The 27,160-nt window shown below is 43.8% G+C and overlaps 1 protein-coding gene across 7 annotated transcripts in view; it reads left to right on the top strand.

The window, feature by feature from the left end:
- Window positions 1–27,160, top strand: part of NEK6 (NIMA related kinase 6) — a 345,606-nt gene that overhangs the window by 285,695 nt on the left and 32,751 nt on the right. For all 7 annotated transcript variants that reach the window (XM_068249732.1, XM_068249735.1, XM_068249736.1 and 4 more), the window contains 3 exons: window positions 1,657–1,767; window positions 11,288–11,396; window positions 16,349–16,456. In XM_068249732.1, coding sequence (XP_068105833.1) covers window positions 1,657–1,767; window positions 11,288–11,396; window positions 16,349–16,456 — 328 coding nt within the window. The remainder of the gene's footprint in view (window positions 1–1,656; window positions 1,768–11,287; window positions 11,397–16,348; window positions 16,457–27,160) is intronic.

Genomic DNA, 27,160 nt, shown 5'->3' with positions numbered 1-27,160 from the left:
TTTGAAACTGAGAACCGGCTCTTGTCGTTCGCAGCTTAGAGCCGGCTCGTTCGCGAACGACCCATCACTATAGGACGCGCTTCACCACCCAGCGTCTGCACATGTTGGCAAGCCTCCTGCAATCGGGAACTAGCTTTGAGAGCTTGCCTTCCTAATTTTGAGGGAGACGGAGAGCAGAACAATGCCGGAGCGGTGGATGCGGAAATGCAGCCTAAACCGGTATTTCCTAAAAGTGCATGGTATGATTACCGTGCATTGTAAAACCGCGATATACCGTAATATCGGTAAATCGCGGCAACCCTATTTGGGAGTGCCCTGTGGTCAAGTTGTACTCAGGTGGTTCACTTCCTTCATGACAGTAGACCTCCTTTGTGTCTACTAGGAGTTATAAATGATGAAGACCTTCACTCTGGAACTAAAAACCTTCATGTCTGAAATGTTATTTGCCGAAAGACAAGAGGTTGCGATGCAGTGTCTATCACCTAACCCGCCAAGTGTTGAAGCATGGCGCAGCAGATTGGATAGAGGAATATAACTAAAAAGACATATTTATGCACACAGGGTTAGTCTGAATAATTTTCACCCGGTATGGGACAAATGGAAGGATTAGATGATAACATATGTTGCTACTTGCATGTTACAGATGTAAATCTATGGAGCTGGCTAGTCTATATTCTATATATTTTGATACTGTCATAAACGTTTTTTCTCCCTATTCTCTTGTGTTGAACCTCAAGCAAATTGTTGTTGTAATATTGTGGATTACTACTTTTTTTTTTGCTATAAATATGTTTCAGGGCCCTTTCACACTGGAGGCGGTGCTATTTTTACTGCACCCCACCGCCAGGCAATGGAAGTCTATGGAGACTTTCATACTTCTGCGGTACAGCGCAACGTAAGTGACGACCGATCTGAGTCGGCCCGGAAGTCATGTTAGTCTATGGCAACGCGTGGATTTTACAAAAATTACCAACGTGATGTTACGGCGCACATGCATGGAAGCGTATTTTAACAATACGCATCCGCATACCTGAAGCAGGAAGTGACGGCAAGCATGCGTCACACGTGCATCCCTTCCTGCTTGCCAATGGCCAGACAGTGAGGTGTTCCCTGAAGGCCTGTTTTTGATGGTACGATGCGGTGCGTCGGACACAATGCACCGCATCGCCACTGCTAGTTTACAGTGTGAAACCAGCCTAATGCTTCTGACTGCCTGTCTCCCTTATTGCTTTTAGTAAAAGCAGGCTCCTGACTTGCTGGCTGTTGCTTGCACAAGGTTACATATGGCTGATAAGGATTTGTATAGCCCTAAAAGGAGTGCAGTTGGACTATTTTCAACCGGGGGAGTGCATCTTAAAGGCCGTGAAAACTTTTTAGAAGCACATTTTTACTAAAACGGATCAGCACTAATTTAATATCAATATAGGGTAGGCACAGAGTAATGGCTTGTACTGGTCACATTGAAGACAAAATTATTGTATTTTAAAATGGGGATAACATCAGTAATGCAGTATACAGCTAAATGTTATCAACACGGGCAGGAAGCTAGATTTTTTTTAGAATACTGGTTCCAATCTGTTTCCTTTCATTTGCAGTCATCTGTTTTTTTCCCTATACTGTCATTCATGTTTTTCTTCTTTTTTGTTTTAAATATAGCAATTGAACCACCCCAACATTATAAAGTATTTGGACTCATTTATAGAAGACAATGAGTTGAATATTGTCCTGGAACTGGCAGATGCTGGAGACCTTTCACAAATGATTAAAGTAAGTATGAATCTCCATGTTACATATGAGGAATTTGTGATCTAAGTGCTCTGCATAGGCTACAACATTCTGAATATATTTCATCAAGCACTTATGTCACAAAGAACATTGCTAGACATTATCAGCTGCAATGTGCATTGGCTATGATGGGGATCAAGGACAATTCATGTATAAATAGCTGAGTGTTCTATAATGGATTCTACAAATTGTTTTGCTGGCCCTGTAAGAGTTAAGTCAGCCCTCACTGCCTCATAATAGGCACTTCTAACTCTGTAAGGAGGTGATTCGGGGTTCAAGTCTTAATTCTGCTGCTCTGCAATTGTTTGCATATTCCACCACTAATGTATAACGTGCAGTTTTTGCCTTGACTGATGCATACAGACATGTTCATATGGGTTTCCTATAGCATATTGGTTAGGTTCTCCACACACCGTATACGTACTTTGGTGGAAGGGAGGGGGGCCATTCAAATATTTGTTTTGCAAAATGTGCATTATAAGGTGCAAATGCGTTATGATGTATCTGTGACCACTTCCACTATACTGTGCATGCTGTATAGAAAACAGTGCTCTACAGCTACACAATAGACTGCAATGTCCATAGTGTGAATAGGCACATGCAACAACATGGGCAGTGGATTGCCAAGTATTGTTTTAAAATTAAAGGTGAATTGGGCCCTTATGATAAATTAAATTTGTATTTCTTTCCCGCATTTGTTTGGGTTTCCTCTCGCATCCAAAAACCATACTGGCAAATTAATTGGTTGCGCTCCAAAAACTGGCCTAAGATTATGTTAGGGACATGACTGTAGTAGGGATTACATTCGGAGCTCCTCTGAGGAACAGTTAGCCTCCTGGCCGCAATAGCAGCATAGGGGGCGATATACAGGCTGGGAACGCGAACAATCACTCGCGTTCCCATGCCTGTCGGCCGGTGACGGCAAAACCGGAAGTGTTCGCCAGCGGGTGCAGAGGCATCGGAGCGGAGCTGCGAGGGCACCGATCGGCTGCAGGGGGCTGAGGGAAGCCCCAGGTGAGTTCATCTCATTTTTTTTGTTTGGCTTTAGGTTCATTTTAAGGTTCACATTCTGCAATAGGGTTGAGAACCACTGGGCTAATGCAGTAAAGATGCCTTTCAAGATATGAGGTTTGCCCCTTGTTACTTGGCTTGTGTAAAATATAGTGATCAGGGCCACATATCTTCTCTTCACTGTCCTGGTTTCAGAGCCTGCTTCCCATTTCTTCATATTACAGCCATGTGCAGAGTCTCTACATATTTCACATATGTGGAGTGCCAATGCTGACAGAACTACAGCTGCCCGTCTGGACTGTAGTAACAGTGAACCTGTGATGATGGAATTATTAGAGCTGCCACTGCTGTTATGTACGGATATTTCTGTTCTCCTGGCTGCCATGCTTATTCCGGAGAGACTGTGTAGGTCAGGACTTTCAGACATCACCAGCTGCATGGATATTCTGAGTATGTAGGGTTGATTTACTAAGGAGAACACTGGAGAATATAACTGACCGAGCAAAACCTGTGCACCTCTATTAGGCGGAAAACATTGTAGCTGTAACCTGAGCCATATCAGAATATTGTGAGGATTGCTGAAAACTTACTGAACTAGTAGTTGTGTGACTGTTGTAACATGCACGTTCCTGCAGCAATATATATACATACAGTGGCTTGAAAAAGTATTCAGCCCCCTTGAAGTTTTCCTCATTTTGTCTCATTACTGCCACAAACATGAATCAATTTTATTGGAATTCCATGTGAAAGACCAATACAAAGTGGTGTACACGTGAGAAGTGGAAAGAAAATCATACATGATTCCAAACATTTTTTTTTTACAAATAAATAACTGCAAAGTGGGGTGTGCGTAATTATTCAGCCCCCTTTGGTCTGAGTGCAGTCAATTGCCCATAGACATTGCCTGATGAGTGCTAATGACTAAATCGAGTGCACCTGTGTGTAATCTAATGTCAGTACAAATACAGCTGCTCTGTGAAAGCCTCAGAGGTTGTCTAAGAGACTATTGGGAGCAACAACACCATGAAGTCCAAAGAACACACCAGACAGGTCAGGGATCAAGTTATTGAGAAATATACAGCAGGCTTAGGCTACAAAAAGATTTCCAAAGCCTCTAATATCCCACGGAGCACTGTTCAAGCGATCATTCAGAAATAGGAGTATGGCACAACTGTAAACCTACCAAGACAAGGCCGTCCACCTAAACTCACAGTCCGAACAAGGAGAGCACTGTTCAGAAATGCAGTCAGGAGGCCCATGGTGACTCTGGGCGAGCTGCAGAGATCTACAGCTCAGGTGGGGGAATCTGTCCATAGGACAACTATTAGTCGTACACTGCACAAAAGTTGGCCTTTATGGAAGAGTGGCAAGAAGAAAGCCATTGTTAACAGAAAAGCATAAGAAGTCCTGTTTGCAGTTTGCCACAAGCCATGAGGGGGACACAGCAAACATGTGGAAGAAGGTGCTCTGGTCAGATGACACCAAAATGGAACTTTTTAGCCAAAATGCAAAACGCTATGTGTGGTGGAAAACTAACACTGCACATCACTCAAAACACACCATCCCCACTGTCAAATATGGTGGTGGCAGCATCATGCTCTGGGGGTGCTTCTCTTCAGCAGGGACAGGGAAGCTGGTCAGAGTTGATGGATGGAGGAAAATACAGGGCAATCTTGGAAGAAAACCTCTTGGAGTCTGCATAAGACTTGAGACTGGAACGGAGGTTCAACTTCCAGCAGGACAACGACCCTAAACATAAAGCCAGGGCAACAATGTAATGGTTTAAAGGGGAACTGAAGAGAGAGGTATATGGAGGCTGTCATGTTTATTTCCTTTTAGACAATACCAGTTGCCTGACAGCCCTGCTGATCCTCTGCCTCTAATACTATTAGCCATAGCCCCTGAACAAGCATGCAGCAGATCAGGTGTTTCAGTGGTACAGACTTATAAGTCTGATCTGACAAGACTAGCTGCATGCTTGTTTCTGGTTTTAATCAGATACTACTGCAGAGAAATAGACCAGCAGGGCTGCCAGGCAACTGGTATTGATTAAAAGGAAATAAACATGACAGCCTCCATATACCTCTCTCTTCAGTTCCCCTTTAAAACAAAACATATTCATGTGTTAGAATGGCCCAGTCAAAGTCCAGATCTAAATCCAATCGAGAATCTGTGGCAGGATCTGAAAACTGCTGTTCACAAACACTGTCCATTTAATCTGACTGAGCTGGAGCCGTTTTGCAAAGAAGAATGGGCAAGGATTTCAGTCTCTAGATGTGCAAAGTTGGTAGAGACATACCCTAAAAGACTAGCAGCTGTAATTGCAGCAAAAGGTGGATCTACAAAGTATTGACCCGGGGCTGAATAATTACGCACACCCAACTTTGCAGTTATTTTAAAAAAAATGTTAGGAATCATGTATGATTTTCCTTCCATTTCTCACGTGTACACCACTTTGTATTGGTCTTTCATGTGGAATTCCAATAAAATGGACTCATATTTGTGGCAGTAATGTAGAAAAATGTGGAAAACTTCAAGGGGGCCGAATACTTTTGCAAACCACTGTATATATATATATATATATATAGTGGGTTGCAAAAGTATTCGGCCCCCTTGAAGCTTGAATTTTTCACATTTTGTCACATTACTGCCACAAACATGAATCAATTTTATTGGAATTCCACATGAAAGACCAACACAAAGTGGTGTACACATGAGAAGTGGAACGAAAATCATACATGATTCCAAACATTTTTTACAAATAAATAACTGCAAAGTGGTGTGTGCATAATTATTCGGCCCCCTTTGATCTGAGTGCAGTCAGTTGCCTATAGACATTGCCTGATGAGTGCTAATGACTAAATAGAGTGCACCTGTGTGTAATCTAATGTCAGTACAAATACAGCTGCTCTGTGAGGGCCTCAGAGGTTGTCTAAGTGAATATTGGGAGCAACAACACCGTAAAGTCCAAAGAATACACAAGACAGGTCAGGGATCAAGTTATTGAGAAATTTAAAGCAGGCTTAGGCTACAAAAAGATTTCCAAAGCCTTGAGCATCCCACGGAGCACTGTTCAAGCGATCAATCAGAAATGGAAGGAGTATGGCACAACTGTAAACCTGCCAAGACAAGGCCACCCACCTAAACTCACAGGCCGAACAAGGAGAGCGCTGATCAGAAAAGCAGTCAAGAGGCTCATGGTGACTGTGGACGAGCTGCAGAGATCTACAGCTCAGGTGGGAGACTCTGTCCATAGGACAACTATTAGTCATGCACTGTACAAAGTTGGCCTTTATGGAAGAGTGGCAGTTTGCAGTTTGCCACAAGCCATGTGGGGGACACAGCAACCATGTGGAAGAAGGTGCTCTGGTCAGATGAGACCAAAATGGAACTTTTTGGCCAAAATGCAAAATGCTATGTGTGGCGGAAAACTAATACTGCACATCACTCTGAACACACCATCCCCACTGTCAAATATGGTGGTGGCAGCATCATGCTCTGGGGGTGCTTCTCTTCAGCAGGGACAGGGAAGCTGGTCAGAGTTGATGGTAAGATGGATGGAGCCAAATACAGGGCAAACTTGGAAGAAAACCTCTTGGAGGCTGCAAAAGACTTGAGACTGGGGCGGAGGTTCACCTTCCAGCAGGACAATGACCCTAAACATAAAGCCAGGGCAACAATGGAATGGTTTAAAACAAAACATATCTATGTGTTAGAATGGCCCAGTCAAAGTCCAGATCTAAATCCAATCGAGAATCTGTGGCAAGATCTGAAAACTGCTGTTCACAAACGTTGTCCATCTAATCTGACTGAGCTGGAGCTGTTTTGCAAAGAAGAATGGGCAAGGATTTCAGTCTCTAGATGTGCAAAGCTGGTAGAGACATACCCTAAAAGACTGGCAGCTGTAATTGCAGCAAAAGGTGGTTCTACAAAGTATTGACTCAGGGGGCCGAATAATTACGCACACCCCACTTTGCAGTTATTGATTTGTAAAAAATGTTTGGAATCATGTACGGTTTTCGTTCCACTTCTCCTGTGTACACCACTTTGTATTGGTCTTTCAGGTGGAGTTCCAATAAAATCGATGCATGTAATGTGACAAAATGTGGAAAACTTCAAGGGGGACGAATACTTTTGCAACCCACTGTGTGTGTATATATATATATATATATATATATATATATATATATATATATATATATATATATATATATTTGTAAACTCTGGGTGTTCTGGATTTATTAAGTCCCTAGCGTATCCTCTCAGATCTTGCATAGTCATCATCTGACCCCGCCCACTTATACCTGTTTCCTGTTATGAAGCACAGGCAGGAGATGGGTAGGCACAGCTCTGTGCTCACATAAAACGATTGGTTAGTAGGTATGCATATAATAAGGGCCCCAGCTAAAAAGTGCGCCAGATATAGACTATATTCAAGTTATCGTTTAGTAAAATGATAAATATAAAATATTGTTTATAATGCTGATATTCTACTATTCCCTACTGTAACCTGTATTTTACATTAACTGAAATGAGGGCCAGTAAAAGTAGTAAAATATAGTTTATATACTGATATTGTACTACTTCATTCATAAAGTAAAATACAATGGGACGCGAAAGTTTGGGAAACCTTGTTAATCCTCATGATTTTCCTGTATAAGTCGTTGGTTGTTACGATAAAAAATGTCAGTTAAATATATCATATAGGAGACACACAAAGTGATATTTGAGAAGTGAAACTAAGTTTATTGGATCTACAGAAAGTGCGCAATGATTGATTAAACAAAATTAGGCAGGTGCCTAACCCTAAGACCCCCCCTAGTGTTGCCTAACCCTAAGACCCCCTTGGTGATGCCTAATCCTAAGAATCCCTCTGGTGGTGCCTAACTCTAACCCCCACCCGGTGTTGCCTAACCGTAAGACACTCCTGTTGGTGCCTAACCTTAACTGCCCCCTGGAGGGCACTTAACCTTAATCCCTCATTTTGTTTGTGTAAAATACATTTGTATATTATTGTTTATGTTTTAGTTTAACATAGAATAAAAAATAATAATTGAGGAGTCCAACGTAAAATGAAACACTTTCTTTACGTAAGTTTACCTGAATTTGTTGAAAAACGATAACTTGTAACATTGAAAAACAAAGTTGAAATGTAAACAATTTTTTCTGAGAAAGCATACGGAACATGTTTAGAAACAAACATACAGTTTAGAAATGATTACAGTATTTGTTAAATTATGCATTACTGTAATCGATAAATTTGGTATGAACATGAAAGTTAAAGATAACAAAGATGTTTATTTCATATTTTGGCAAACAAATGAAATAATAGTTTTAAATTAACGTGGCACCCTTTTTATACAGTTATTGCCAAACGAAAACAGTTTGTCTATGGGACGTCCTTTTTAACCAATCCTGCCGCCTGGACGTGATTGTCACATCCAGGCGGCTGCTGCCTTACTGTTTACCTCCCACACCCAAAAATTCCCAAATAAAATTTTTTATGATAAAATAAAAAAAAAATTACAAAAAAAAACCCATAAATAGTTACCTAAGGGTCTGAACTTTTTTAATATGCATGTAAAGAGGGTATATTGTGAACGTTTTTAATTATAAGCTTGTAAATAGTGATGGATGCAAAACTGAAAAAAATGGTGTTATAACTGGGACTAATAGGCAAATAAAATGCATAGGTTTTAATTATGGTAGCATGTATTATTTTAACTACTTGCCGACTGCTCCACACTAATTGGCATGAGCAGTACGGCAGCCCCAGGACTGCTCTACGCTGATTGGCGTGAACGGCCATTTATGAGGCTAGCAGGAGATCGCGCGCAGGCTGCGCGCACTTCTCCTACTTGGAAGGCTCCACTCCACTCCACCTTCAGTCTCTGCCTTCAGTCACCGCTCCGGAGACTGTCCCCCTGGGACACAGGGAAGCAATCCGTTGTGATAGGCTGAAGCCTATCACAGCCGATCTCGCTGATAGGCTGGCCAGGGGAGGAAGGGAGGGCGGGTAGTAAAAGAAATTAAAAAAAAGCAAAATTTTATTTAAAAACAATATAAATAAATATTTATAAAAAAACAAAACATTGGGGGAGCGATCAGAGAAAATGGGGAGGGGGAATCACCTGTGTGCTGTGTTGTGCGGTCCTGCAGCTTGGCCTTAAAACTGCAGTGGCCTATTTAACTAAAAATGGCCTGGTCTTTAGGTGGGGTTAACACTGCGGTTCTTAACCTCTTGACGACCAGCTAACGCCGATTGGCATAAACTGGTTGTCTGAGGGTTTCCATGGAAATGGCCGCTTGTTCGAGCGGCCTTTCCATGACAGTTCACTGAGGGTGTCTCCGTGAACAGCCGGAGAGCCGCCGATCGCGGCTCGCCGGCAAAATGTAAACAGGCGGGGAAGAAATCCCTGCTGTTTACATCATACGGCGCTGCTGCGCAGCAGCGCCGTGACGTAGATCGGCGATCCCCGGCCTCTGATTGGCCGGGGATCGCCGGCATCTGATAGGCAGAAGCCGCTCAGAGGGGAAGGGAGAGGGAGGGAGCGGGCGAGACGGCGGAGAACGCTGCGAAGGGGGGCTTTGAAGAGCCCCACCCCTGCTAAGCAAATGCAGCTGGCGGCGATCAGACCCCCCCAGCAGGACATCCTCCTAGTGGGGAAAAAGGGGGGGTAGTCTGATCGCCCTGCTGCACTCCTGATCGGTGCTGCGGGCTGTAGAGCCCACGCAGCACCGATCACTGAAAAATCTCCTGGTCGTCAAGTGATCAAGTTATTGGCAAATGAATGGGAGGTGAAAATTGCTCTGATGCTTAAAGTGAATAATACCCGCGGGCTGAAATGGTTAATAGGCACCTTTATTACATGATACTGGCACAGGAGGACAGCCAAATAATAAAAAAATCATAATGGAAAATGGTTTATGTTCAATGAACAAAACTTTGTGTATATAAAATTATAAATCTAATGCACAATTAAAGGCTCATTCAGATGAGTGGCAGAACAGCATGAGGACCGCACATGGTGGCATAGCTACAGGCCAAAGGGCCTCAGGACAGACTTTGGACCTGACATACCCTTCCCCTTTCGGATCTTGGACTCATACCCCTTCTCCCAGACATATGCGTAGAATTGCACACACTAACAGACGCACAATTGCAAATGCTAAAAAATCTTTTCTGTGTTTGAAAGGTATTAGCCATCTGGTAAATGTTACGCTGAATGAGCTCTGGACTGTGGCCCAGTCACAATTGAAAACTCACTGACTACTCACTCCTATACCACAAACCACGCAACCTTCTGTACTGTAATGTAACAAAGTTATGGCATGTACATAAGAGGTGGCATGGTGGTCAGGAACTAAACATATATTGAATGAATCAACTCCGCCCCATTTAATATTTGGCAGGCATTCAACTACTGGCCCAGATTGGGAACAGATAGTATGGTGTCTTGTAAGTGTCATACTAAAGCTTTCACCAGCCACCTGATAAGCACCACCTGCAGTGAAGAGGCAGTAAGACCACTGCCAGTCACCACTGGCACTGGCACCACTTTTATCTTACGTTTACTGTTCCAGGCACTTTCCCAGTTATAAAGGAGATGCTTACATAAAAATATTCAGTTTTTGTATGCAAATAGGCTGTTGCTGAAGTAGATCTCCATTGTGAAGACATCACCTGGCACTTCCTTCCTTGCTTTATCCTTTACCTTCAAACCCCGTGAAAGGAAGGAAGGTGGCAGCTCTACTGAGCATTTGGAGTTTGATGAGAGCTCATAATGTAATTTTCAGAATTTGCTTCAGGCAAACGCTCCATTTGTCACAGTGTGTTGTTCTAAGGCGCTAAATATGTTGTTCAAGGTAATTAAGACAAGAGATGCTCATTACAGTGAGAATGCATCTCCACCTGTCAGAGCGAGTTTTGTTTTGCGGAGCTGATTTGATGAACGTGGTAAATGGGTTAAGCTACCTCACAAGGCTAGGAATGCCCAGGAATTGCTAGTTATTGTGGGTCCTTGATGCACAGTGACAGCAGCTGGTCTCATGCTTATCCTTATAGTGAATATTCATTTCTTCATAAAGCTTATGTAATTTTAAAAAATAAATATTAACCTTTTGTGCAACCAAGTCACATTAATAGAACAGAAACCTGCATTTCATACAGAATATTGTATCATGTTTTGAATAAAAAATGTGTTTCTTGTAAACTAATTCCCCTGCCTCCCCCCTCGTTCCTTCTGCATTTCTGTTTTAGCATTCTATTTTTTATTTATTTTTTTACTCCTTTTCCATTCATTTCTATCTGTAATGTGTTTTATGTTGTTCCTTTTCCAACCTTTCACCTCTAATCTGACCTCTGCCAGACACCGTACAAGTTCATTTCCAACTTTTCCTCGTATGTATTTCAAGCTTTCTCTGACCTTTCACCCTTGGCTTTCTTGAACTCTGCCTTACGACAATTCTTGTTTGCTTCCTTTCTTCACAGTATTTTAAGAAACAGAAGCGATTAATACCGGAGAGGACTGTGTGGAAGTACTTTGTGCAGTTGTGCAGTGCGGTGGAACATATGCATTCCCGCCGGATCATGCACAGAGGTAATCTTATATCCAGCTGACTTGCTCTTCCTGAAGAATAAACACCTAATCCTGCTTGCCTGTACATGAGCACAGCCACTGTGCTTAGTGCATACAGCCACTACTTCTCAATGCATAAGCCTACAAATATAACAGCTAAATAGTATACACGCACAAATGCACAATAGCATCAGTACATTCGTACTCCTTTTCCTTAAATTCCATTAATCTGAGAGAGGAGGGAAGATAACTACCATTGGTTGCGGTGTATCAAGGCTTACCTAGCCTGGTTACTGGTTTGGCAGGTGTAAGTAATACATGGAAGTCGTAAAATTGCCCAATGATTGGCTAATCAAAATTGGATGTGTGTACCTGACTTAAGTTATGCTGGAATTCATTGCTGTCATTTAAAGGGGAACTGAAGAGAGAGGTATATGGAGGCTGTCATGTTTATTTCCTTTTAATCAATACCAGTTGCCTGGCAGCCCTGCTGGTCTATTTCTCTGCAGTAGTATCTGATTAAAACCAGAAACAAGCATGCAGCTAGTCTTGTCAGATCAGACTTATAAGTCTGTACCACTGAAACACCTGATCTGCTGCATGCTTGTTCAGGGGCTATGGCTAATAGTATTAGAGGCAGAGGATCAGCAGGGCTGTCAGGCAACTGGTATTGTCTAAAAGGAAATAAACATGACAGCCTCCATATACCTCTCTCTTCAGTTCCCCTTTAAGCATAGCTTGATTTTAGAGCACAAGACATGATGAGGAACCTACCAGTATATAAATATTTGCACCATTTCTCAAAATAACTTGTATGCCTCTCTTATTAGTAACCCTAACTTAAAGAGAAACTCCGACCAAAAATTGAACTTTATCCCAATCAGTAGTTGATACCCCCTTTTACATGAGAAATCCATTCCTTTTCACAAACAGACCATCAGGGGGCGATGTATGACTGATATTGTGGTGAAACCCCTCCCACAAGAATCCCCTCCCACAAGAAAAGTACTTACTTTTTTGGGCAGTTTCCTGTCTGTGAACCTTGTTGCATTGTGGAAAATAGCCGTTACAGCTGTTTCCAACTGCCAAAAACCATGCAGCAGCTACATCACCTGCCAACACTAAAATGTTCACTGGAGTTCCACTTTAAGGTGCCCATACATTTAGCGATGTATGGGCAGATGGACCAGACAGACTCTCTGATCAGAGAGCTGTTGCCAACCCAATCACCGGAGGCCAATTCCTGGCAGATTTCAGCATGAAATGTATCAGGAATTGGCCTAGCGATGCTGTCTGTCTCCAGCCTGCCACCCATAAGTGTTAACAATGTAACCTTTCGTGAATAACTAAAAAGTCTGAAAAAGAGTTGTTGTACTCATTAACCTGGGTGGAGATGGCAATCAGATTTCCCCTTTATTTTAGGACATGACAAAATAGCACAGTGAGCTCCCCTTTGATAAACCCACTTCCTTGCAGTTGACCTATTGCCCCTCAACATTAAGGAATACCCCCAAAAGGTACCTCCACCCCAATTTTGGTTACCATGTGGACAGGTCGGATCTGCAAGCTCTTTGGTCCCTTTTCCTGCTGCCTTCCTATGTGCATAGCTTAAAAAAATTAAGGTGTCAAGATTTACCCATATTGAACTGCAACTGCAGAGGATGCAGCTTTGGTAAATAACGCTTGTAGAGAGAACATGTCAACTAGAGATGCGAGAGACTCAGTTAAGCAATCCTGACCATCTTTAGAAACATGAATTTACTTTCTCATGTCATTACTATTTATCATTTTGCACTACATCTAAAACAGGAGCAAAGCACCGAGTTTACTGAATCTGAGAAGCATTAATGCTTAAGAGGTATAAAGTTACACTAAGACACAAGGGATTTTTATTTAAAGTGACTGATGGTGTGTCACAGGCCATGCTGCCACTGCCTTGCTAAAAATGTGAAAAATTTGCTGTCAGATTCCGCAGTGCATTGCCTCGTACTGTTGCGTGTTCATACACACAGTGACAGGTGAGAAACTGGATGGTGGGGGGAGGGTGCATTGTCATATGGCTTACAGACCCCAAAGAAATGCGTTGGTGGAAAACTTGTCTACCGTGTATTTCAAGAAACAAAGATGGATTCTTACATAAAAGTAAGGAATTTTATAGCAGGCAAAAGGGATCCAGTGGGGACATCTATCAAAGACTGAAGAAAAATTATATGAGAAAAATAACTGAATTGGTGAAAACCATAGTGTACTTTTATTACACTCAAAACTTACCCAGACATGACATTATTCATTAAGCTATTGCGTACAATATACTCTAGGCTGTTAATGTTGCCCTGGTTTCAGGCGCTGACTCCTCACATGTCACCAGCACTGCGCTAGTTAAGGAAACTTTATTTATTTTTATTTTTTTGCTGCCGTCTGTTCATCCTGTTATCTCTGAACATTTTTGTTTCATCCGGCCTTTGAAGCTCAGCTGTGATTGGACCTGATGAAACTGTCAGAGGGTGATGTGTTTTGATTCCTTGCTGAAAGTCTTTGCACAGCCTAGCTGTGAAGTGTAGAATACAAAGGCATCGATCACAGTTTTGAATTTGTGTTGTGTTTAGGGCATTGGGACACATGACTTTGGTTTTTCTGTGAAAGTTACCTGATCAAGCTTGTAATGCACTTGAATGAAGTAAGGAATGAAAGCAACAAAGTGCCTAGAGTGATTTCTTACCAAGCCTCTTCTAGATTGGTATTGAGTAATGGACAGCTGACCCTGGCCAGTGTAATTTTCCTTTCTGTTGTAATTAGGATGGCAGAGAGCGAGTGCTGAGCCTTACCATAGGGGTAAGAGAGATTACTTTATGGACGTAAATGGTAAAAGTTGAGCACCATGTTGGCATTCTGGTCTTGTTGGATCTGGTGAGCCAGAGATAAAGTTAAAGTATAACTCTAAACGACCAAGAAAGATGACAAATGAAAATGGAAACTCTACTTTTAAAGTGCAAAAATTACCGTTTTGTACGCTTGTAAAGTGTGCTTCCCTTGATCCTTTGCATCCTTGATTGTATCTTTAAGTAATGCTGCTGAGGAGGTAGGATTTTGTTACGACAGAACAGGCTTTAGTAATTACATATGTCATGTAGATATAAATTTGACCACGGAATTTCCTAGATTGTTGGTATCCAGTTAAAATAAATCTCTTGCCTCTTTGTGCAATTCTGTTATACAGCATCCTCTTCAATGTCAAAAACAAGATGAAGAGTAGCCTGATTCACTACCACCAAGTCTTCAAAAGAGTCCATTTCTGTGTACAATTAAAACAGTGGTATCAGTTGCACAAATCTGTAGGCCTGTTGAAATTCTAGGGGTCTATATCAAAGTTACGCCTGTATCTGAACTCCTGATGTCATACTTAAAATGTCCATAGGGGAGATACACAGCAATAAGGCACGGATTAAGAATCTGAAAAATAGGAGGTAGGCTGACAAATAATATAGTACAGTTTGAATATACCCCCCCCTCAACAGGAGTAGTAAAATAGTTAAACATGGGTTCAAATTCTAACACTCAAATTCTTGGGTTCACTATAGTAGGCTTTCCTTGTTTTATTTTTGATCCTATGTTTTCTTGATGTTACCGAAATAAGAGATTACAATAGTTACCCAGCAGATGAGAAGGAGCATTTATGGAAAAAGAGAGCTACAGAGGCAGGCAAGGATGAATACATGGATTTGGCCACTACTTAGTTTTGCTGCATGTCTAAAGTTCCATTTTAATAGAACATTACAATTAGGGTTTTTTTTTTGGGGGGGGGGGGGGTTGTACTTTTTCTTTTCAATATGTGCTTAAATTCAGTAAAGACATGGTAGAAAATTGTATCCTACACACCATCATCAACCTGCATAAATGTTTCAATGATATGGAAATCTGTTGTTCAATACATTGTAAGTTCATATGCACTGTACATTGGACCTCCCATGAAGAGTTGGATGGCAAGACATCTCAGTCAGGGGCGTAGCAATAGGGAGTGCAGAGGTTGCGACCGCATGTGGGCCCTTGGGCCAGACGGGCCCCAAGGGGCCCTCCCTCAACCACAGTATTAACTCTCTATTGGTCCTGTGCTCATAACAAACACTTCTATAGATACTTTAAATAGTGGTAATCATTAACACACTGTTCCCCATCCCCTTCTTGCACCTCTGACACTGTAGTTGCCATTGGCAGCATTTGGTGCGCCGTATCAATTTTATGTATAGAGTGCTTGGGGGGGGGGGGGGGGGGGAATGTAAAGCTTGCATCGGAGCCCACAGCTCCTTAGCTACGCCACTAATCTCAGTGTGTTGTATGTGTTTTCTTGTAGATACATTTCTGCTAAATCCAAACCTCTACAGACCATTGGACTGTTGAGGTGCTCATTAACGGTACAATGTTTTCATCAGATGCTATCTTTTGACGCAATTTAAGCAATTGTAGCTAATCAAAAGGCATTTATTGATTGTTCCCATTAAGAGAATGATTTAAGAAGGTTTTACATTACGATTCAATCATAAAATCCAACTTTCGATTCGATAATATTTCCTTTTCACAAAAAAAAACATATGAATTTACTGCAAAAACAGTGCAGTTTTCTACACAAATCGATCATAAAAAGTGCATCGAAAGATCAAATCTGAAGGAAAAATTGTACCATTAATGGTCACTTTAGGTATGGAGTTTTAGTTTTCTTTGACATCAATTACACCCTATGTGTGACCTTGCCTCTTTGAGTTCAATGCACAGTCAATGCAGAGTTTGTTGCATGCAGCTGCATCCAGTGTAGAAAGGTTTTATACATGAGATCACACCAATCTTACCTTCCTGACTGAACTTTTAGGACCGTGCTTATAGACTTCCGTCTTTGAACATATACCAGATGACAATTTATTTTTATATCTCATAAAAGTGGTTTTGTTCAGATAAATTTGACTGCTGTTTATTTTCCACAGATATAAAGCCTGCTAATGTCTTTATCACAGCCACCGGAGCGGTTAAATTAGGAGATCTTGGACTTGGTCGGTTCTTCAGCTCCAAAACCACGGCGGCACATTCCTTGGGTAAAATGATGAGCCTTAATCTCATGTATAATCTCATTTATATGTGCTGTGTAAATGATGAAAGCAATTTCCACAGGTTATACATTATAATGTATTTCATTTACGTGTGCATATCTCTAGGGGAAACACATTGTCATGCAGGTTTCACTAGACTAGAGGTAATCTCCTATCATGTGTTCTTAGTTTACATTAGGGTTACTTCAGACTTACCGTATTTTTCGGACCATAAGACGCACTTTTATTCTCCCAAAGAGAGGGGGAAAATATTGGTGCGTCTAATGGTCCGAATGTGCCAAAACAGACCTGCCTCCCCTAAAGAAGTGGTAGTGGAACATTCCGATTTGCTTGTCGGCAATGTCCCCAGGCATTTAGTTTGCTTTCCCCTGGCTCCTCCAGGCTGTTTATGCAGATACAGTATTTCTGCCCCCGGTGTCCATAGAGCTGCCCCCGGTGTGCATAGAGCTGTCCCCAATGTCCACAGAGCTGCCCCCGGTGTGCATAGAGCTCTCCCCGATGTCCACAGAGCTGCCCCCGGTGTGTATAGAGCTGCCCCCGGTGTGCATAGAGCTGTCCCCGATGTCCACAGAGCTGCCCCCGGTGTGTATAGAGCTGCCCCCGATGTCCACAGAGCTGCCCCCGGTGTGTATAGAGCTGCCCCCGATGTCCACAGAGCTGCCCCCGGTGTGCATAGAGCTGTCCCCAATGTCCACAGAGCTGCCCCCGGTGTGCATAGAGCTGCCCCCGGTGTCCTCATGTCGGCTTCCTCGAGCGCTGTCCCTAATCCCCTCTGTCCCGTCTGGCTCTGTGAAGTGTGAGGCTTACCCCATAACGCCGATATGAGTATCGGTAATCCTCGTTGTAAAGCCACTGAAGAGCTCGCGCACGCAGTCAAAGTACCGGTAATTCCCTCTTCACTTCCGCATTAGTGACGTATGCGGAAGTGAAGAATGAATTACCGGTACTTTGACTGCGAGCGCGAGCTCTTCAGCGGCTTTACAACGAGGATTACCGATACTCATATCGGCGTTATGGGGTAAGCCTCACACTTCACAGAGCCAGACGGGACAGAGGGGATTAGGGACAGCGCTCGAGGAAGCCGACATGAGGACACCGGGGGCAGCTCTATGCACACCGGGGGCAGCTCTGTGGACATTGGGGACAGCTCTATGCACACCGGGGGCAGCTCTATGGACACCGGGGGCAGCTCTATTGACACCTGGGTCAGAAATAAGGACACCTGGGGCAGCTCTATGGACACCTGGGGCAGCTCTATGGACACCTGGGGCAGCTCTATGGACACCTGGGGCAGCTCTATGGACACCTGGGGGCAGCTCTATGGACACTGGGGGCAGCTCTATGGACACTGGGGGCAGCTCTATGGACACTGGGGGCAGCTCTATGGACACTGGGGGCAGCTCTATGGACACTGGGGGGCAGCTCTATGGAAACTGGGGGCAGCTCTATGGACACCTGGGGCAGCTATGTGGACAACTGGGGCAGCTATGTGGACAACTGGGGCAGCTATATGGACACAGGGGCAGAGATAATGCACATCAGGCACATATAAGGACACATGGAGCACATATGACACAGGGGGCAGAGATAATGACACGGGGAAAGGATAAGGACACAGGGAGCACATATGGGGACAGAGAAGGACACAAGCAGGGTAGAAGAGGACAGCAAGAAGACACTAAAAGTACAAAGGGATCACGGACAAAAGGGGGACATAATAATTAAGGTTGGAAGAAGACCCACAAGATGCCCCTGCACCATGGATGCACCAGGTTTTCGTATATATTTTTTTTCCTGGTTTTTGTCCTCTAAACCTAGGTGCGTCTTATGGTCCGGAGCGTCTTATGGTCCGAAAAATACGGCACTTTAAACGTTTAATCTACAGTCTGTATTGTAAGAACAGTCCCATCCTTAGCGTTCTGCCTCAGTGCAGTCATTGATGGTTAAGGAGACACATGAATAACTGAGCCCACACTGTAGTCACACTCGCATACGGAAATTATTTGCATGGCTCAGGGGCCAGGGGCATCCCCGCTCTGACCGCAGTACAGGAGGGGGATGTGCTTCGACACCTCCGCAGACTCAACCCTAGAAAAGCCTCAGGCCCGGATGGGGTGTCCTCACTCTGCTTGAGAACCTGCGCAATCCAACTAGCCCCCATCCTCACCTCCCTCTACAACAAATCCTTATCAGAAGGAAAGGTCCCTTCCTGCTTCAAAAGGTCCACAATTATCCCCGTCCCCAAAAAACCAGGGAACACTGAACTCAACAACTTCAGACCTGTGGCCCTGACCCCCATCACCATGAAAGTATTCGAGAGGCTAGTGCTGGCCCACCTGAAGCACTCCACCCGCACCCTTCTTGACCCACACTCCAGTTTGCCTACAGGGAAAACCGATCAGTTGACGATGCCATCAATGTTAGCCTGGCATACATCTCGGAACACCTCGACAGTCCAAGAGCCTATGCTAGGGTCCTTTTCCTAGACTTCAGCTCGGCTTTCAACACCATCTGTCCGGACATTCTGATCGACAACCTTGCGCATCTTGGGGCGGATTCCCTCCTCTGCAGGTGGGTAAAGGACTTTCTCTCCAACAGAACTGAACGGGTCAAGCTTGGCAGTCGCATCTCCAGCGAGAGATCCACCAACGTCGGGGCCCCGCAGGGCTGCGTGCTGTCCCCTCTCCTGTTTTCTCTGTACACTAACAACTGTACCTCGGCCTCCGACACCATCAAAGTTATCAAATTTGCAGACGATACCATGCTTATCGGCCTCATCGACAGAAACGGGGAGGACGCTTACCGAAACGAAGTTGCGAGGATCTGCAACTGGTGCAAGGACAACAATCTTGTTCTCAACACAGCAAAGACCGTGGAACTTATCGTGGACTTCCGGAAACTCCCTCCGGCCCCCCTATCAGTGTTTATCGACGGGTCCGAGGTCTCCAGAGTCCAAAGCGTACGGTTCCTAGGCTCAACCCTAACAAGCGACCTCAAATGGGGGCGGAACACCACCAGAACCCAGAAGAAAGCTCAGCAGCGGCTTTTCTTCCTACGCTAACTGAAAAAATTCGGAATGTCACGGGATCTGCTCACCAGCTTTTACTCTGCGACCATCGAATCCATCCTCTGCTGCTCCATCATCGTCTGGTACGCAGGAGCAACCGCTACAGACAAATTCAAACTCCACAGAGTGATAAAAGCTGCAGAAAAGATCATTGGAACCCACCTGCCCTCCCTAGATCTCCTCTACTCCACAAGAATGAAGACAAGGGCCTCCAAGATCTTACTCGACCCCTCCCACCCGGGCAGACGATACTTCGAGACCCTTCCACTGGGACGCCGTCTTAGATCCATCCCCGCCAAGACCCCTAGGCGCATGAACACCTTCTTCCCACAAGCAGTTCTTCTGTTGAACTCACTGAACTCAAACCCCCCCCCCTTCCCGGCCTACATCCCGGGGTCACCATAGCCCCAGGCATCCCTCCCTCTCAGCTGTAAACTCTGACTGAAACATGGACTCCCACAGTAGCGATCACTCCCCCCCCCCCCCCAGGACTCCATTTAATACTGAGATGCTCTAAATGTATGTATGTATGCATGTATGTATGTACGTCCTGCTTGCCTTTGCTATCTCTACCATGCGTTGTTATGTGTTGTTATATGTATATGCCATGTGAACCACAAGCAATTCCAGGCACACCACTCGGTGTGTTTGGCGATAATAAAGATGATTCTGATTCTGATTCTGCTGCTTAAAGCAAATCTAAAGCCAAAATAAACGTATGAGATAATGAATTGTATGTGTAGTACAGAACAAATAGAACATTAGTAGCAAAGAAAAAAAGTCTCATGTTGTTTTCAGTACAGGAAGAGGTAAAACACTTGAGTTGTTATGTATGCAAAAGAGCGTCTCTGAGGTATTGGAGACCAACTTGGTCAAATTCAGTCCAGTTTTCTAAATAAAGTAGAATCCCTTTATAGCAAACTCGAAGGGACCAGGAAACATAGCTCACTATGGGCTTGATTCACAAAGCGGTGCTAACCTACTTAGCACGTCTAAAGTCTTTAGACGCGCTAACCAGGGTGCTAAGTAGGTTAGCACCGGATTTCTCAATCAGATCACGTGCTAACTTTGCGCGCGTAAAGTTTTACGCGCGCAAAGTTTTACGCGCGCTAAGTCCCATAGGCTTTAATGGGCACTTCGCGCGGTGCGCCCTGCGCTCTGTGCAGTACGCGCGTAAAGTTTTACGCGCATAAAGTTTTGCGCGCGTAAAGTTTTATGCGCGAAAAGCTTGTTTAGACGTGCTAAGGGGGTTTTCACAGGCGTGCTAACAGTTAGCACCGCTTTGTGAATCAAGCCCTATATCAGAACTTTACTATATCAGAATTGGTCATACATTGTTAATTTATACAGACTTGTACAGATACAGTTGCTGGGACCTGATGATGGTGTTAATGTTATCAAGAGGTTCACTATATCAGAGTTTCCTACAACTACTGTAGCTTAAACAGCTAAGAAACAGTTCAGGGGGCCATTAGCTGTGTTCTGTTTTAAAGCTTAAAATACAAGGTGTGGTTTCTACACTGCAAATATGACAGAATGATGCAATGTTATAAATAAAGCTATATAACTGAAAATAAAAATAGAAGACTCTTTTCTGTGCTACTAACGTTCTATTAGTTATCCGTGCTACACATAGATATCATTATCTCATAAGTTTATTTTTGCTTCAGTGCCACTTTAAATTAAGTTTAAATGCCTTTAAAAAATGGAATCACTGTAGTCATGAGCACATAAATTACTTGCAGTCATGAAAAGGTTAATTAGACAGTTAAATTCACAGTGGCCATGCACAGTAACACGGTAACACTTAGCAACCATTTTTTGGCTTACATATATTTAGATCAGTCTAAACCAGGCATGGGCAAACTCGGCCCTCCAGCTGTTACGAAACTACAAGTCCCACAATGCATTTGCCTTTATGAGTCATGACTGTGGCTGTCAGACTCCTGCAATGCATTGTGGGACTTGTAGTTCCTTAACAGCTGGAGGGCCAATTTTTCCCATGCCTGGTCTAAACAATAAAAGCTGGATGGCTGCATGCTGTGGTGAGCTGACCTCTAAAACATTTTTAAATAAATATGTTAATATAGTTCCCATTCTACCATAAAACAGGTCCAGGAAACATATACTGTGTCTACTTGTCTCAGTCACCAAATTGTAGCCTGTACCCATATCAGTATGTGTTTATAGAGCCTATCCAGTGGTTTTCTCTTCAGACTTGAATACATATATTACAGATAGGAAAAAAATACTTATCAGGCTCTATTAAGATCATGTCAAGCGGAATGAGACCAAAATATGATTGTGTCCACTTAATGATGAGATGTTCTGCGACAGCTGCACTTATTATATTAATGAGAATGAACTAGAGTCCTACAAGTCACTATTCTTGTATCCCATCACTTGGAGCAGCAGTCCATCCAAAGAGATTCAAGAAAGGGTAGTGGCCTGATAGTTGTACTGTGAAATATACCTCCGCAGTAAGGAATATACAGATCATTGAAATATCTTGGAACTGAAAGCATGATTTTATTATAGATACAAACAAATAACGGTATTGTCTTGAGCAAACAGATTGCACTCTTCCTTCTCTAGTGCAGGTTAAAATATTCAAAGTGCCCAATTTTTCCTTTGAATGTGGAACTAAAATTTAGGTTATACGTGTGGTTTATTTCCTAGCACCCAAGTCAAGGAAAGCCATACTCACTGGCCTAATGAGCCATCCTAAAAAATATATATATAATTTTGCCTCTCTGTGGCAAAACCTGTTTGTAAAGATTTATTTTCGTATAAGAAAGAAGTTGCATCTGTAAACATTAAAAAAGTAAAAGATTATTCCTTTATGTCCCTAAAAGCTAGCATAGGTCCAGAGCTGCTAATATACAGCATGCCATATTAACTGAGAAACGGTGATTTTTAGCCCTGGTTTATAATACTTTAAAGGAAAAAAAAAAAGAAAACAGGCAAGTTCTTATCTTATCATGTCACTTTGGTTGGTTAGTGATTGTATCCAGAGGTTGGTTGTTAGTGATCCAACATACTGCAGTGGATCACTGACACCTGTTTTGTAGGGGAACAATAATTTTGAGCATTAAACGCTCATATTATGAGCTCAGTTTGTTTACTCATATCCTTCTAGATGCAACATGATCCTTGAGCATCTTTAAATACTACTGTATTATGACTTTGCTATCACTGACTCAAGGAAAATAGGAGCCAAAAGAGTGGATGTGTCTGATGCTTCTGAGTAGGTTTTAGTGCTGGGAAGTTCATTAAAGAGGAGCTTGTCAGCCATACTATCCCAGTAAAAAACATATATAAGTAGATAAATACTTGCTTTATTTACATAACAAATGTATGGCACTGTCCATATTTTGATTTTAGTGATTTTTCAACAGTAAAAAAAGAGAAACTCCTTCTTAACATCTCCAATTTTATGTGTGGCTATTTTGAAGCTAATCCTGATGTCATTTCCTGCCCTACTCTCCTCTGCCTGATTTGCTCACCCTTCACTATAGAAAGTGCATTGTCTCAGCATGAGGAATATTGGCAATCAGTGAGGAACAGAGGTGTGGCAGGAGAAAACAGGAGGGACAGAGGCTTCCGCCAATCAGGCTGCATTAGTTAAGCCTGATGGGAAACAGCGAAGTAAAAAAGGACAACCCAGCATGCCCTGCAACTTCCTTTTTGTGTACCAAATGTTATGTGTACCAAATAAGAGTCAGGTAAACCGGGGAATGATCATTTATCAACAAGAAAAGTAAGGCCCGGTTCACATTAGCGGTGGCCGTCCGGAATCGCCGTGCCGGAGCCGGACCGCTTTCAGAACGGACGGAACGGACGCACGGCATGGCAATGAAAGCCTATGCGTCCGTTCACATGCGTCCGTTCTGCCGGACCGGAGCCGGACCGGAGCCGGACCGGATCCGGACTCCGGCGTCCGTTCCAACATGCGCTATTTTTTGGTCCGGCTCCTCCGGCAGCCGTATCCGGAGCGGAGCCGGACTGCACCATCCGGCCAATACAAAGCAATGAGAGCCGGAGAGCGCACAACACACTGGCTACAAAAACCGGACGTTCTACCCCACTTCCTATGCATTTTGGATGGGGACCACATGGGCCCAGCGTTAGTGGGGCAGCAGCAATTTCATGCTGGAGCTCTTTTTGGCAGCAACATGTCTGATATGTCAGGAGGCGAACAACAGGAAGGAGAGAATTCCCAGGTTTACGAGTAAAAAATGCCTGGATCCATGGTCCCAACTGCAGTCTCTGTATCCACGGATGGTCTCCACACGTCCACCTGTCTCCAACAATGACCCCAGACCCTTCTGCTGACCTCCCAGACCCCAGGTATTTACAGGATGTATATCTCCTTAAGACACCGGATCCGGACCGCAACCGTGTTCACACCGCACGGAAACCGGATGCAAACGGACCGGATCCGGACCGGATCCGGATAGGAACCGTACGGATCAGGTCCGGTCCGGATGCGGTGCGGTCCGGACATCCGGTGCGGTTTTTACAAAACCGCAAGTGTGAACCGGGCCTTACAGTGATTTTAACTTTTGGATTGCCTGGTTAGCATGCTTATTACTTGTTTACCAGATAAAAATAAAGAATTGATTTTTGATTTTATGCCTGACAGTTACACCTTAAAGGAATACTTAAGGCAAAAAAAAAAAATGACATTTACTCACCTGGGGCATCCCTCAGCCCGCTGCTGGATGGTGCCCTCGCAGCCCCGCTCCGATCGTCCTGTCCCCGCCGGCGGCTACTTCCAGTTCGGCAACAGCCGCCGACAGGCTGGGAACGCGGCTGATTTTCCGCGTTCCCAGCCGCTGCTATCACCCTCTATGCTGCTATAGCGTATATATAGACGCTATAGCAGCATAGAGGGTGATAGCAGCGGCTGGGAACGCGGAAAATCAGCCGCGTTCCCAGCCTGTCGGCGGCTGTCGCCGAACCGGAAGTAGCCGCCGGCGGGGACAGGACGATCGGAGCGGGGCTGCGAGGGCACCATCCAGCTTCGGGGGGCTGAGGGATGCCCCAGGTGAGTAAATGTCATTTTTTTTTTTTTGCCTTAAGTATTCCTTTAAGGTGGATCTGAACTCTTGTACAGGACAGAAGAAAAACAAAAAGAAATGCACCCTGTATGTATTCAGAGAGTTTAGCCTGTCTAATTCCCTCCCATCTGTGACTAATTACCAGTGTAATTTGATCTCGGCAGAGCAGCTCATTGGTATACACAGGATGTTATCCCTATATCTGCTTCCATGAAAGCAGGAAGTAGACACGTTGCAGATTTATTGCAGGATGTGCTGGTTATTATGCTGTTGTTTATCTTTTAGAGCAGAGAGGAAGTTATGAGTTCAGGTCCACTTTAACTTTGTTTGCAACAAAGCAGATTTGTCACAGCTGCTGTTTAAAAATGAAGCCTCATTTTTCCGATTGATTTTCCGATGAAAAAAGCCATCAGAAACTTGATCGGAGAGTCGGAAATTATCCATTTGACCTGTCGATCCTTGCCATGGTGTGCACCAGGCAGTAAACATTCAGATATAGAAATGACAGTTTCTCCCTAGTTGTACCTAGTCAAACGGAAACCGAGGAGCGGACAAGCACCATCAAAAAATGATATTGCGTATCAGGCTAATGCTATATAACAATATGCCAAACGTTGTGTGCAGAAAGGCCAGCAATACTGTAACAATTGACACAAAAGAGAAAGAGTTGGCACTGCATAAACCGCACCACAAGGTATTAAAGTACAAAAAATAGCCTTTATTGAACCATACCAACAATAAAACCATTTAAAAACAAATCACACAATATAAAATAAATAATGCCCTCAACAATAGCACAATGAATACTGAATAGTATATCTATAAACACCTACAAGGTATGTAGTGATGATACAGTTGTATGCCAGTATCAGTGTAGAGGTAAAAGAGTGAAACAGAAGGGATCCAGAAATGAAAATGGATCAGCCTGTGAAAGTGAAATTCACCAAGTCAAAATTGAGTGATGTTCAGACCCTATATCCAAGATGGATGGAACGCCCAAGTGTAGGGGCCAAGCGAGGCCAAACAGTGAAGAATATAGAGCTCGGAAGGTCGAGCATGAGTGAGAAGCTTACCGGCATGCAACTGTACGGAGGGATAAGTGTGTGGGAGAAGCCGCTTACTGCGGCGAATCGCGATGGCTCCCACACACTAATCCAGTTGCATGCCGGTAAGCTTCTCACTCATGCTCGACCTTCTGAGCTCTATATTCTTCACTGTTTGGCCTCGCTTGGCCCCTACACTTGGGCGTTCCATCCATCTTGGATATAGGGTCTGAACATCACTCAATTTTGACTTGGTGAATTTCACTTTCACAGGCTGATCCATTTTCATTTCTGGATCCCTTCTGTTTCACTCTTTTACCTCTACACTGATACTGGCATACAACTGTATCATCACTACATACCTTGTAGGTGTTTATAGATATACTATTCAGTATTCATTGTGCTATTGTTGAGGGCATTATTTATTTTATATTGTGTGATTTGTTTTTAACCTCCCTGGCGGTAAGCCCGTGCTGAGCACGGGCTATGCCGCGCAGTTGGATTTCTCAGGCCCTGCTGGGCCGATTTGTACACTTTTTGTTTTGCAACACGCAGCTAGCACTTTGCTAGCTGCGTGTGCAGTCTGATCGCCGCCGCTCCGCACCGATTAGGTGCCTCCGCTCGCCGCGCCGCCCCCCCCCCCCCAGACCCCGTGCGCTGCCTGGCCAATCAGTGCCAGGCAGCGCTAAGGGGTAGGCCGGGACTCCCAATGACGTCACGACGTCGATGACGTCATGCCGCCCGTCGCCATGGCGACGGGGGAAGCCCTCCAGGAGATCCCGTTCTTTGAACGGGATCTCCTGATCTCCGATCGCCGGCGGCGATCGGAGGGGCTGGGGGGATGCCGCTGAGCTGCGGCTATCATGTAGCGAGACTTTGTCTCGCTACATGAAAAGAAATTTTTTTTTTTTTTAAAAAAGAGTTTGCTGCCCCCTGGCGGATTTTTTGCAAACCGCCAGGAGGGTTAAATGGTTTTATTGTTGGTATGGTTCAATAAAGGCTATTTTTTGTACTTTAATACCTTGTGGTGCGGTTTATGCAGGGCCAACTCTTTCTCTTTTGTGTCAATAGTTGTACCTAGTCAGACTATAGCATAACCCTCACTGATAACTAAATACAGCCATAAAACTCTGACAGAGAATAGATTCTGAAGCCTGGTACAAACCATGCAATTTCCCATCAGAATAGGTGGAATAGATCCTTTCTGACAGGTCCGATCTGATTTCCAATAGTTTTTCTTAGTGATTTGCATGGAAGTGATCAGAAAATTAAACTGTCGGAAATGATCGACCCATTTATCTGATGGGAAATTGCATGGTGTGTACCAGGCATGAGTGCAGGGAATCAATATAAAAAAGGTCAGTAGTTCATAGATTGTGGCTCTGAACTGTGACAGACTGTGTGAAAGACTGTCATTCAGCTGAGATGATAACACATAAAAAAAATCTTTTTAGGTTTATGATAACTTACAAAATGGTACACTTATCAATTATGTGTTTAATGTCCCTTGGAAAAC

The sequence above is a fragment of the Hyperolius riggenbachi genome, chromosome 8 (genome assembly GCF_040937935.1).
Source record: "Hyperolius riggenbachi isolate aHypRig1 chromosome 8, aHypRig1.pri, whole genome shotgun sequence".
Classification (NCBI taxonomy): Eukaryota; Metazoa; Chordata; class Amphibia; order Anura; family Hyperoliidae; genus Hyperolius; species Hyperolius riggenbachi.
The sequence above is the reverse complement of the archived record's forward strand: the minus strand, read 5'-3'. Positions and strand labels throughout refer to the sequence as shown.